The sequence below is a fragment of the Heterodontus francisci genome, chromosome 8 (genome assembly GCF_036365525.1).
Source record: "Heterodontus francisci isolate sHetFra1 chromosome 8, sHetFra1.hap1, whole genome shotgun sequence".
NCBI lineage: Eukaryota > Metazoa > Chordata > Chondrichthyes > Heterodontiformes > Heterodontidae > Heterodontus > Heterodontus francisci.
Genome location: NC_090378.1, coordinates 98,969,946 through 98,983,613, shown reverse-complemented (window position 1 = coordinate 98,983,613; position 13,668 = coordinate 98,969,946). Strand labels below are relative to the sequence as shown.

At 43.2% G+C, this 13,668-nt stretch overlaps 1 protein-coding gene across 4 annotated transcripts in view; it reads right to left on the bottom strand.

The window, feature by feature from the left end:
- tsen15 (TSEN15 tRNA splicing endonuclease subunit) overlaps positions 1-12,214 on the bottom strand; it is a 122,051-nt gene extending 109,837 nt beyond the window's left edge. The window contains exons 1-2 of one of the 4 annotated variants that reach the window (XM_068037827.1): positions 11,845-12,214; positions 1,099-1,180 (exon numbers count right to left, since the gene is read on the bottom strand). In XM_068037827.1, the coding sequence (XP_067893928.1) occupies positions 1,099-1,180; positions 11,845-11,943 (181 nt within the window). In that variant the 5' untranslated portion in view covers positions 11,944-12,214. The remainder of the gene's footprint in view (positions 1-1,098; positions 1,181-11,844) is intronic. The other 3 variants (XM_068037828.1, XM_068037829.1, XM_068037826.1) reach the window with 3 other exon arrangements.
- Positions 12,215-13,668: the final 1,454 nt, after the last annotated feature.

Genomic DNA, 13,668 nt, shown 5'->3' with positions numbered 1-13,668 from the left:
AGAAAAGACGAGAGAGAGAGAGTAACTACTGGCTGAGGGACGCACTAAAGCGTAGGGCAGCTGCCACAAAGACTCAATGGGGAAAGGCCGCTGTGTAAGGTCCTCCCGCCATAGGATACTGAGGGGCTGGAACCCATGTAAAACCCCTTGGGCTCTATGCACCAAAATGTTTTTTTGCTATGTAATGCCAATGTACACTGCATTTAAAAAGGAGTGGCCACGAATTGCAAGGCACCTCATGTTCTGTATCGAAGAAATCTGATCTCTACTGTACTTTCCAAAATGTCAAATTTGAACTGTTTTGTAATGTATTTTTGCAAATTTTTATGAATAAAGTATATTTTTGGGAAAAAAAGACGAGAGAAATAAACAAAGACAAAAGAGGAGTTCGCAGACCAAAAGCTACAAGAGAATGATTTGCACTCCCCATCCAGAACTAATACTGGAAGTATATAGCCCGTGTTAGACTGTAATTCACTGCCCAAGTTTATTGCCATCGTTTACATGAAAGTTAATAAACTTGTTCTTACTTTGTTTCAATAAGTAACTTTACAAATGAACTTTTGTCACGTCCAATCCAGTTGTGAGTAAGGGGTTAAATCCTCACAGATTGACTCCTGAATACATTTAAACCCAGCAGTTTGAATATGTAAAACTCAGCATGAAAATGTTCAAACACAGATTATATCTGACTTTCAGAGATGAATGCTATAGTTCTGATACCTAATACACTCCAAGAGTGCTGCTGCCCTACACGACTGTATTGCATCCACTCTGAAAATAGAGTTATCGTAAAACAATGAGTTCTAGGGAGTAACCTTAAAAAGGGATATTTAAAAAAAAGTTTAATTTTCAAATGTACCACTGTGTAAAATACATTCGATGTAGAACTCCTGTTAGCCCTTAGAAAATAATTTTACACCTGTTATTCCTGATATTGCAGTGCTTGAAGAGTGCATCAGGAAGATTCAATGCCATCAGGAGAGGCGGAAGACAAGAGAGAAGAGAGAAAATTCATGTAAAGACAATTAGTATAATACTAATTACTTTAAAAAATACCTAAAAAGTCACAAGAATATTCCAAATACATTATCTTACCTTCCAGAAGGTCAAGGAACACCAGAAATGCAGTATATACTTGAGTACTATCTGCAACGTCTAAAGCCATCATCTCTGTGTACTGAAAATCAAAACATGAATGAAAATGATAGCACCTTAATCCAGCTTGCATCACCTTATATGTTGGTGGAGTGAAAAAGAGAGCAGAAGCATAAACATGTAACAAGTGCAGATAGACAACAAATACATCAAGCACACCCCAATCAGACATGATGCAGCTACATATACCACTGATCCATCTATGAGTCGTATAATTTCCTGAGAAAGGGGACATTCAAAAAGAAAAAAACCTAAGGTCGATTTTGGAAAAACTTGGAAATTCATCTCCAACTCCAGAAGGCAATCATGCAAATCTCTAGGAGACCACAGTAATGTATGAATCTTTCTAATGCCACCTAATATAACTGAAAGCATGCTCTTCCCTCATGAAATTGTCTAGCTCCCTTCTGAAGAGCTTTAGAGAAACCATAGTTACTGCATGCTTTGGCATTCTGTTCAAGAGGATGACAACTCTGTGTGAAAAGAAATACTTCCTAAAAATGAAACTAAGTTTTACTACAAAGATGTGATACTAAGTCACAATCCAACGATCCCCATTCTCTCAAATGGACAGACTCAAACCCCTTGATCACCATCAGCCAGGATTAGGGGGGCGTGACGCAGGCAGTGGGGGGGGGCGCCAGCGTGACTCTGGCCGGTGGTGGGCTGATTGGTGAGGAGCTGGAGTCTTTTATTTTAAGTAGTAGGTTTAATAGTCTAATAGATAGAGGCATGGCAGGGCAGCTCAGACTGGTGGAGTGCACATCCAGTTCCATATGGGAACTCAAGAAGTGTCCTGGACAACCATATGTGCAGGAAGTGTCATCAGCTGCAGCAGCAAGTTGGCACAGCTGTAAGGGACGGTTGGGGGGGGGGTGCAAGAGGAAGATTGAAAAGCCGTGACCAATGTCCTTGTGAGGCGATTTACTAGTGCTATCGGGGAGGGTTTAAACTAACTTGGCAGGAGTGTGGGAACCAGGGATGAATTTGGAGAGGAAAACCAAGGTGCAGAGAATTGGGAGAGACAGATAGCACTGGAGTAGGAAATAGTAAGGTATTAGATAGGGACAGTGTAAGAGGGGGTGTAATAAGGTCTAAATTAGATTTAGCGTGCATGTACATGAATGTGGGAAAATAGAAATAATGTTGGTGAGCTGCAGGCACAGATAGCCATGTGGAAATATGATGTTGTGGCAATAACAGAGACCCTGGTTGAAAAAAGAGCAGGACTGGATACTAAATATCCTTGGATACAGGGTGCTCAGGAAAGATAAGGAAGGAAGGAAAGGAGGAGGGGTTGCTGTATTGATTAAGGAGAACATTACAGTGCTGAAGAGAGAGGATGTCCCAGAAGGATCAAGGACAGAAACTATTTGGTTCGAGCTAAGAAACAATACAGGTGCCATTACATTGCGGGGGTATTCTATAGGCCACCAACTCATGGTAAGGATAGAAAGGAACAAATTTGCAAGGAAATTGCCAAGTGGTACAAGAATTATCGAGTAGTTATAATGGGGAACTTTAGATTAGGATAATAGAGACCGGGATAGAAATAGTGTAAAAAGCAGAGAAGGGCAAGAGTTTCTAGAGTGTGATCAGGAGAATTTTCTATATCAGTATGCTTCCAATCGAATGAGGAAGGAGGCATTCCTGGATCTGATTCTAGAGAATGAGGTGGGTCAAGTGAATCAACAGACAGTATGGGAACATTTAGGGGACAGTGACCATAGCATCATAAGGTTTAGCTTGGCTATGAAAAAGGACAAGAAGCAATCCAGAGTAAAAATAATTAATTGGGAGAGGGACAACATCAACAGAGTGGGAACAGATCTGGCCCAAATAAACTGGAATCAAAGACTGGAAGGCAAAACTGTAAATGAACAATGGGCTACTTTTAAAGAGTTGATAGCTTGGGTACAGGCAAGGTATATTCCCACGAGGGGGGAAAGGTAGGGCAAACAGATCCAGAGCTCCCTGGATGACGAAAGAGATGGAGAGTAAGATGAATCAAAAAAGGGTGCATATCACAGATGACAGGTGGATAATACAATTAAGAACCAGGCTGAATATAGAAGGTTCAGAGAAGAAGCAAAAAAACAAGCAAGAAAAGCAAAGAGAAAGTATGAGAAGAGACTTGTGGCCAACATAAAAAGGAATCTAAAAGTCTTCTATAGGCACATAAATAGTAAACGGGTGGTAAAATGAAGAGTGGGGCCAACTAGGGAACTAAAAGCGAATTTATGCATGGAGGCAGAGGGCATGGCTGAGGTACTAAATAAGTACTTTGCATCTGTCTTTACCAAGGAAGGAGATGCTGCCCAACTCATGGTGAAAGAGGAAGTAGTTGAGATGGGCTAAAAACTGAAAAAGAGGAGATATTAAATAGGGTGACTATACTTAAAGTTGATTCGTCACCAGGGCTGGATGAGATGCAGCGAAGGATACTTAAGAAAGTAAGGATGGAAATTGCGGAGGCGCTGGCAATAATCTTCCAATCCTCCTTAGATACAGGTATGGTGCCAGAGGACTGGAGAATTGCAAATTTTACACCCTTGTTCAAAAAGAGGTACCATTACATCCCCACTTCTGACCTTATGATTGAAGGAAAGTCATTGATGAAGCAGCTGAAGATGGATGGGCCTAGGACACTACCATGAGGAACTCCTGCAGTGATGTCCTGGAGCTCAGATGGTTGACCTCCAACAAACACAACCATCTTCCTTTGTGCTAGGTATGACTCCAGCCAGCGGAGGGTTTTCCCCCTGCTTCCCATTGACCTCAGTTTTGCTAGGGCTCCTAGATGCCATACTCAGTCAAATGCTGCCTTGATGTCAAGGGCAGTCACTCTCACCTTACCTCACTTGAGTTTTTTGATAAGGTAACAGAGAGGGTTGAGGAGGGTAATGTGGTTGATGTGGTGTACACGGATTTCCAAAAGGCATTTGATAAAGTGCCACATAACAGGCTTGTCAGTAAAGTTAGAATCCATGGAATAAACGGGACAGTAGCAGCATCGATACAAAATTGGTTGGGTGACAGGAATCAGAGAGTAGTGGTGAACAGTTGTTTTTTTGACTGGAGGAAGGTATATGGTGGGGTCTCCCGGGGATCGGTGTTGGGACCATTGCTTTTCTTGATATGTATTAATGGCCTAGACTTGGTACAATTTCAAAATTTGTAGACGACACAAAACTTGGAAGTATTGTGAACAGTGAGGAGGATAGTGATAAACTTCAAGAGGGCATAGTCAGAGTAGTGGAATGGGCAGACAAGTGGCAGATGAAATTTAATGCAGAAAAGTATGAAGTGTTTCATTTTGGTAGGAAGAACAAAGAGAGGCAAAATAAATTAAAGGGTATAATTCTAAAAGTGGTGCAGGAGAGCGACCTGGGGGTATATGCGAACAAATCATTGAAGGTTGCAGAGCAGGTTGAGAAAACCGTTATTAAAGCATTTGGGATCCTGGACTTTATAAATAGGGGCATAGAATACAAAAACAAGAAAGTTATGATAAACCTGTAAAACACTGTTTCGGCCTCAAGTGGAGTAGTATGTCCAGATCTGGGCACCACATTTTAGAAAGGATGTTAAGGCAATGTAGAGGGTATAGAAAAGATCCTGGACAATGGTTCCAGGGATGAGAAACTTCAGTTATGTGGATAGGTTGGAGAAGCTGGGTCTGTTCTCCTTGAAGAGAAGATTAAGAGAAGATTTGATAGAGGTGATCAAAATCATGAGAGGTCTGAGAGTAGATAGGGAGAAACTGTTCCCTTTGCCTGCAGGATCCAGAAAAAGAGGACACTAATTTAGAGTGATTGGCAAAAGAAGCAACAGCAACCGGAGAAAAAACTTTTTACGCAGCGGGTGGTTAGGTCTGGAATGCATTGCCTGAGTGTGTGGTGGAGGCAGATTCAATTGAGGCCTTCAAAAGAGAATTGAATAATTATCTGAAGAGAAAACAAATTGCAAGGCTACAGGGAAAAGGCAACGGAGTGGGACTAAGTGGGTTGCTGTTTCAGACAGCCGGCAAGGACAAGACAGGCCGAATGGCCTCCTTCTATGCTGTACCCATTCTATGATCATTTTAAGCAGTTCAATCGTATCACCTCAAAGCCCATACTTCTGTAGCTCCGACATCCTATCCTGATAACTATAAGCCCAAAGACCCGGTACCATTTTGATAGTTCTTTCTGAAACATTCTCCAGGACTTTGATAACCACTGGCATGTATGGGGCGCAAACCAGGATTTGATGCTGGATCTCAGTTTAATGTCTCATTGATAGAACACCAGCTCCAATACTGCACTCCCTCCATAGTGCAATGGTATTTTTAGATCAAATCCATCACATTCTGACCCAACCACAAGTGTGCTGCCAACTAAGCCAAGCCGACACATGCAACTTACATAGACACAGCACTTGTGCCTGTATGATTGATTTGAATTTCTACTACTAGTAACAGAACTAGGGATGAGTAACACAAAATTCAAACAAAAAATGGCCAGCTGTCTAATGCACAGTGTGAAACCCCAGACAGGTTTCCTCTCAAAGGTTCTTAACAGAGAACCATATATCCATTACCACATCTGTGATTGGATCCTGTTGAAACAAAAGACTGTTTTAATATGCCAATAATCAAATGCAGAGACCCTGCGTTGCACCTGTTATATTATATTTTTGTTAGTTTTCCAATTATTAGTTATTTTTAAACTGGAGCCTAGATGAGGAGTACATATTTGTTTTCGGGATAGTTTCTTAGAACAGCACATTCTGGAGTCAGCCAGAGAGCAGGCTACACTAGACCTGGTAATGTGCAATGAGATAGGAGTAATTAGTGACCTCATAGGCAATTAGGCAGCAGCGATCATAATATGCTTGAATTTTACATTCAGTTTGAGGGAGAGAAGAGTGGTCTAAGAAGAGTATTTTAAACTTAAATAAGGGCCTTTATGAGGGCATGAAAGCAGAACTAGCAAAAGTGAGCTGGCAAAGTAGGTTAAGGGATAGGTCAATAGAGATGCAGTGGCAGACATTTAGGGGATATTTCAGAATACACAAAATAAATACATTCCAATGAAAAAGAAAAATTCCAAGGGAAGGACCCACCATCTGTAGTTAACTAAAAAAGTTAAAGATAGTATCAAACTTAAAGAAAAAGCATATAATTGCGCAAAGATGGGTAGCAGGTCCTGTTTCTGTGCAGTATAACTCTATGACTCTAAGACTGGACAGAATATAAAAAGCAGCAAAGAACAACTAAAAGATTAATAAGGAGGGAAAAATTAGAGTACGAGAGAAAGCTGGTGAGGAATATAAAGACAGATATTAGAAGTTTCTATAGATATTTAAAAAAGAAAAGTTAACAAAGTGAGCATTGGTCCTATAGAAAGTGAGTCTGGGGAATTAATATGGGAAAATAAGGAGATGGCAAATGAACTGAACAGGTATTTTGCATCGGTCTTCACCATAGAGGATACAAGTAACGTCCCAGAAATAGCTGTAAAGCAGGAAATGGAAAGGAGGGAGGAACTCAAGAAAATTACATTCACCAGAGAAGTGATACTGAGCAAATTGTTGGAACTACGGGCTGGCTAGCTCCAGGTCTTAGATTCAGAGAGTCATACAGCACAGAAACAGGCCCTTCAGCCCATTGTGTCTGTGCCGGCCATCAAGCACCTATCTACTCTCGTCCCATTTTCCAGCACTTGGCCCATAGCCTTGTATGCTATGGTGTGTCAAGTGCTCATTTAAATACCTCCTCTACCACCCTTCAGGCAGTGTTCTCCAGATTCCAACCATCCACTGGGTGAAAAGATTTTTCCCTCAAATCCCCTCTAAACCTCCTGCCCCTTACCTTAAATCTGTGCCCCCTGATCATTGACACCTCCTCTAAGGGAAAAAGTTTCTTCCTATCGACCCTATCTATGCCCCTCATAATTTTGTATGCCTCTATCAGGTCTCCCCTCAGCCTTCTCTGCTCCAAGGAAAACAACCCTAGCCTATCCAGTCTCTCTTCATAGCTGAAATGCTCCAGCCCAGGCAACATCCTGGTGAATCTCCTCTGCACCCTCTCCAGTGCAATCACATCCTTCCTATAGTGTGGCGACAGAACTGTACACAGTACTCCAGCTGTGGCCTAACTAGCAATTCACAGAGCTCCATCATAACCTCCCGGCTCTTATACTCTATGCCTAAGCTAATAAAGGCAAGATCCTATATGCCTTCCTAACCACCTTATCTACCTGTGCTGCTGCCTTCAGTGATCTATGGACAAGTGCACCAAGGTCCCTCTGACACTCTGTACTTCCATTGTATATTCCCTTGCCTTGTTAGTCCTCCCAAAATGCATCATCTCAGGATTAAATTCCATTTGCCACTGCTCTGCCCATCTTACCAGCCCATCTATATCATTCTGTAATTTAAGGCTTTCCTCCTCACTATTTACGACACCACCAATTTTCATGTCATCTGCGAACTTATTGGTCAGATCTCCTATATTCATGTCTAAATCATTAATGTACACTACAAACAGTAAGGGTCCCAGCACCGGTCCCTGCGATACACCACTGGTTCCAATCAAAAAACAACCCTCGACCATCACCCTCGGCCTCCTGCCACTTGGCCAATTTTGGATTCACTTTGCCAAATTGCCCTGGATCCCACGGGCTTTTACCTTCTTAACTAATCTCCCATGCAGGACCTTATCAAAAGCCTTACTGAAGTCCATGTAGACTACATCAACTGCTTTACCTCCATCTACACATTTAGTCATCTCCTCGACAAATTCAATCAAGTTTGTTAGACATGATCTCCCCCCTGACAAAGCCATGCTGACTACCCTTGAGTAATTCCTGCCTCTCCAAGTGGAAATTAATCCTGTCCCTCAGAATTTTTTCCAATAGTTTCCCTACCACTGACGTTAGACCCACCGGCCTGTAATTACCTGGTTTATCCCGACTACCCTTCTTGAATAATGGTACCACATTCGTTGTCCTCCAATCCTCTGGTACCTCCCCTGTAACCAGAGAGGATTTGAAAATTTGTGTCAGAGCCCCTGCACTCTCCTCCCTTGCCTCACTTAACAGCCTGAGATACATTTCATCTGGGCCTGGGGATTTATCAACTTTTAAGCCTGCTAAAACCGCTAATTCTTCCTCCCTTTCAATGCTAATTTGTTCGAGTATATCACAATCCCCCTCCCTGATCTCTACACCTACATCATTTAAAACGTCACCTACATCCTCCGGCTCCACACACAGATTGCCACTTTGGTCCCTAATGGGCCCTACTCTTTCCCTGGTTATCCTCTTGCCCTTAATATTCTTATAAAACACCTTGGGATTTTCCTTTATCTTGCCCGCCAGTGTTTTTTCATGCCCCCTTTTCACTCTCCTAATTACTTTATTAATTACCGCCCTAAATTTTCTATACTCTTCTAAGGCCTCCACTGTTTTCAGCCCCCTGAATCTGCCATAAGCCTCCTTTTTTTCCTTCTCCAATCCTCTATATCCCTTGACATCCAGGGTTCCCTGGACTTGTTGGCCCTACCCTTCACCTTTACGGGAACATGCTGGCCCTAAGCTCTCACTATTTCCTTTTTGAATGACTCCCACTGGTCTGATGTAGACTTTCCTACAAGTAGCTGTTCCCAGTCCACTTTGGCCAGATACTGTTTTATCATATTGAAATCAGCCTTGCCCCAATTCAGTACCTTTATTTTCGGTCCATCTTTGTCCTTTTCCATAACTACCTTAAATCTTACTGAGTTATGGTCACTATTCCCGAAATGCCCCACTGACACTTCTACCACTTGTCCGGCTTCATTCCCTAGGATTAGGTCCAGTAGCACCCCTTCTCTTGTAGGGCTTTCTATGTCCTGACTCAAAAAGCTCTCCTGTATGCACTTTAAGAATTCTGCCCCCTTTGAGCCTTTTGCACTAAGACTATCCCAGTTAATATTGGGGAAGTTGAAATCCCCTACTATTATTACCCTATTATTTTTACACCTCTCTGAGATTTGCCTACATATCTGCTCCTCTATCTCTCCCTGGCTGGTTGGACACTCCCAGCCAAGTGATTGCTTCCTTTTTGTTTTTAAGTTCTACCCATATGGCCTCATTTGAGGAACCATCTAAGATATCATCCCTCCTTACTGCAGTAATTGACTCCTTGATCAATAGTGCAATGCCACCTCCTCTTTTACACCCTCCCCTGTCACGCCTGAAGATTCTATATCCTGGAATATTGAGCTGCCAGTCCTGCCCTTCCCTCAACCATGTCTCTGTGATAGAAATAATATCATATTCCCATGTGTTAATCAACGCCCTCACTTCATCCACCTTACTTGGAGGACCCCTTGCCTTAAAATAGATGCAATCCAGCCTTGCATTGTTCGCTTGTGCCTTAATAGGTCTATATTTGCTCTGCCTTCCAGACTGACTTAATTTCTCTTCTATATTTGGCTGTGCATCACCCCCTACTGTACCTCCATTCTGTATCCCATCCCCCTGCCAAATTAGTTTAAACCCTCCCCTAATACAAACCTCCCAGCAAGGATGTTGATCCCATTCCGGTTCAAGTGCAACCCGTCCAACTTGTACAGGTCCCACATGCGCCAGAAACAGACCCAGTGATCCAGGAAACTAAAGCCCTCCCTCCTGCACCATGTCTTCAGCCACGCATTCATCTGCTCTATCCTCCTATTCCTATAATCACTAGCACATGGCACCAGGTGTAATCCAGAGATTGATGGACTTCATTCTAGGGTCTTAAAAGAAGTGGCTAGTGAGATAGTTGATGCATTGGTTTTAATTTTCCAAAATTCCCTAGGTTCGGGGAAGGTTCCATTAGATTGGAAAATAGCGAATGTAACTCCTTTATTCAAAAAGGTACTACAGGCCAGTTAGCTTAACATCTGTCATAGGGAAAATGTTAGAAGCTATTAATCAAGACATTATAGCAGGGCACTTAGAAAAATTCAAGGTAATCAGGCAGAGTCAACATGGTTTTGTGACAGGGAAATCACGTATAACCATATTATCTAAATGGTGAGAGATTGCAGAGCTCTAAGATGCATGAATTGCAAAAGGTTAGTATGCAGGTACAGCAAGTAATTAGGAAAGCTAATAGAATGTTATTTATTGTGAGGGGAATTGAGTACAAAAGTAAGGAAGTTATGCTTCAGCTATACAGGGCATTGGTGAGACCAGATCTGGAGTACTGTGTACAGTATTGGTCTCCTTATTTAAGGAAGTATGTAAATGTATTGGAAGCAGTTCAAAGAAGGCTTACTAGACTAATACCTGGAATGGGCAGGTTGTCTTATGAGGAAAGGTTGGACAGGCTGGGCTTGTATCAGCTGGAGTTTAGAATAGTTACAGGCCACTTAACTGAAACATATAAGATCCTGAGGGGATTCGACAGGGTGGATGTGGAAAGGATGTTTCCCCTTGTGGGGAAAAATAAGGAGCCACCCATTTAAGACAGAGATGAGGAGAAATTTTTTCTCTCAGAGGGTTGTGATTCTTTGGAACTCTCTTCCTGAAAAGGCAGTGGAAGCAGAGTCTTTAAATATTTTTAAGTCAGAGGTGGACAGATTCTTGATAAGCAAGGGGGTCAAAGGTTATTGGGGTAGGTGGGAATGTGGAGTTGAAGTGACAAATCAGATCAGACGTGATCTTATTGAATGGTGCAGCAGGCTCGAGGGGCCGAGTGGCCTCCTCCTAATAAAGTTTGTTGGGCAACATATGCAGCATTCCAGTAAGCTGGTGTTTCAGACTGATGGAGCATGAAACATTAAATAGGAAAGTGTCAGAGAGGCTGAGGGTGCACACAGGGACTGAAGGAGAGGTGAAGCATGGAGTGTTTGTAGGCGCAGATCAAAATATTAAATGTTAATTCTCTGAATCATGGAGTTCCAGTGGAGCTTAGATAGGATAAGGGTGATGTGAGTGGGAACACTGATTGCAACAGTTTGACTGGCTTCGAACATTTCCCCCTAGGTTCATGAATGAAGTTCTGCTCCCCAGTAACTGTACAGCAGTTGAAGTTATCACCCATATTGATCACACTTCTTTGATAGAAAACTGTGAAAATATAAGGTCACTGACACCAATTTTTAAAACCTAAAACTCCCATTTCCCCTACACTCATACATAGGGATAGTAACTATTTAAGTTATCAAGCTTTTCAAGGAATTGAGCATCAACTGTGGTTCAGTTGGTGGCACTCTTGCCTGAGTCTGAAGATTGCAGGTTCAAGCGGGGTCATTCCATGACCTGAACACCTAATGCTGGCTGATAGTACAGTAGAGGGAGTGTTGCACTGGCGGAGATACTATGGTTTGGATGAGACTTGAACCAAGGAACCGTCTACTTCTTCAGGTAGACATAAAAGACCCCATGCCACTAATATGAAGAGCAGGAGAATTCTCCAGTGTCCTGGCCAACACTTATCCCTCAATCAACATCACAAAAACAGATTATCTGGTCATGATCATATATCTGTTTGTGGGAGCTTGCTGTACACAGATTCTCTGCTGTGTGCACTACGTGACAACAGTGGCTACAGTTCACTGGCTGTAAAGCGCTTTTAGGACACCCTGAGGTTGTGAAAGGTTTGGGGGATTTCTGGCGGCAGAATGTGCAGCAACGAGGCAAACCCCACGGCTCTCGGCCCCCACCGTACCTTGGGATGCAGCAGCGGCCGCTCCTGCCCTGGCGTTACCCCGCCAGCCTCCCGCTCCTCCGAGTCCGTCGACTCGCTGCTCTTTTCCACCGCTTCCATCACTGGTACGCCCCAACTTCACTCCGCCGGTGTCACATCAATCCCCGCACGGGGGAGGAACGCATACCCGCTCCACAATGGTTCCGGGGATCAGCAGAGTCGCTGCTACTGCAGAAACAACCAGTCCCGGCGGCCTTCAATCCCTGAACTCTCCATCTCGCCACACACACTCCCTCTTGAGTTTGCTTTCTTGCTGCAGCAGGTCTCATCCTTCTGGAGTGAGATTTGTCTTTTGCTTAGGTGTCTCCCACTCTGAAAGGCGCTGGTCTGCAAACGTTCACATTCATTTTGATCTTAACCTCAGTTCTAAACTCCCCCAGGCCCTGACGTTTGTGTGTGAAATGTTACAGTGAAAATATGTGACAGATTTCCTGTTATTAACCCTTTGAACATTTATGCAGTTTTCATCAAGAGACATATTATCTTCAATGATTTCGTCCAAATTTGAATACTGTGTGCTATAAATTAAAGAGGGAATATGGATGTATACAGCACCTTTCACAAACTCAACACCCACCTCACCCCAAAGTACTCTACAGCTAGTGAAGTACTTTAGAAGTGTAGCCATTGTTGTATGAAACAGGGCAGCCAGTTTGCAAGCAGCAATGACATGATTGACCAGATAATCTGTTGCAATGATGTTGGTTGAGAGATAAATATTGGCCAGAACTTTGAGGAGAATTTTCCTGCTCTTCTTCAGTTGGTGCAATGGGATTTGTTACACGCCCCTTAGGGAGCAGACAGCGCCTTGGTTTGAACACTTTTCCGAAAGACAACACTTTCAAGCTGTCTTCCAGTACTGTGCTGAAATGTTAGCCTGTGTTTATGTGCTCAAATCACAGGAGTGTGACCTGAGCACACCCTTCTGTACTCAGAGACAAGGGTGGTACCATTGAGTTAATGCCGACTATAAGTTAAACAAATAACAACATGTTTGTCAAACACTGTGCTAAAAATGGCAACACAGGTCCTCCACACCAGGACGCCCCAGGCTCAAGCCTTTGTGCTGAGTTACAAAGTATTGCAAATATCTAAAGCACAGATCCATGCCAGTGCTTATGATCCCCATGAGCTTCCTGTCACCCCTCTTCATCTGACCCCATCAACATAGCCTTCTGTTCCTTTCCTTTCGCTCTCTTGCTTATCTAGCTTTCCCTTAAATGCATTTATGCTATTCACCTCAACTACTCCCTGTGGTAGGAGTTCCACCTTCTCACCACTCTTTGGGCAAAGAAGTTTCTCCTGAATTCCTTACAGGATTCATTGGTGACTATCTTATATTTATGGCCCCTGGTTCTGCAATTGCCAGCAAATGGAAACATCTCTATAACTACCCTATCAAACTCTTTCATAATTTTTTTTTATTCATTCATGGGATGTGGGTGTCGCTGGCTCGGCCAGCATTTATTGCCCATCCCTAATTGCCCTTGAGAAGGTGGTGGTGAGCTGCCTTCTTGAACCGCTGCAGTCCATGTGAGGTAGGTACAGCCACAGTGTTGTTAGGAAGGGAGTCCAGGGCTTTGACCCAGCGACAGTGAAGGAGCAGCGATATAGTTCCAAGTCAGTGTGGTGTGAGACTTGCAGGTGGTGGTGTTCTCATGCATTTGCTGCCCTTGTCCTTCTAGTTGGTAGAGGTTGCAGGATTGGAAGGTGCTGTCTAAGGAGCCTTGGTGCGTTGCTGCATTGCATCTTGTAGATGGTACACACTGCTGCCACTGTGCGTCG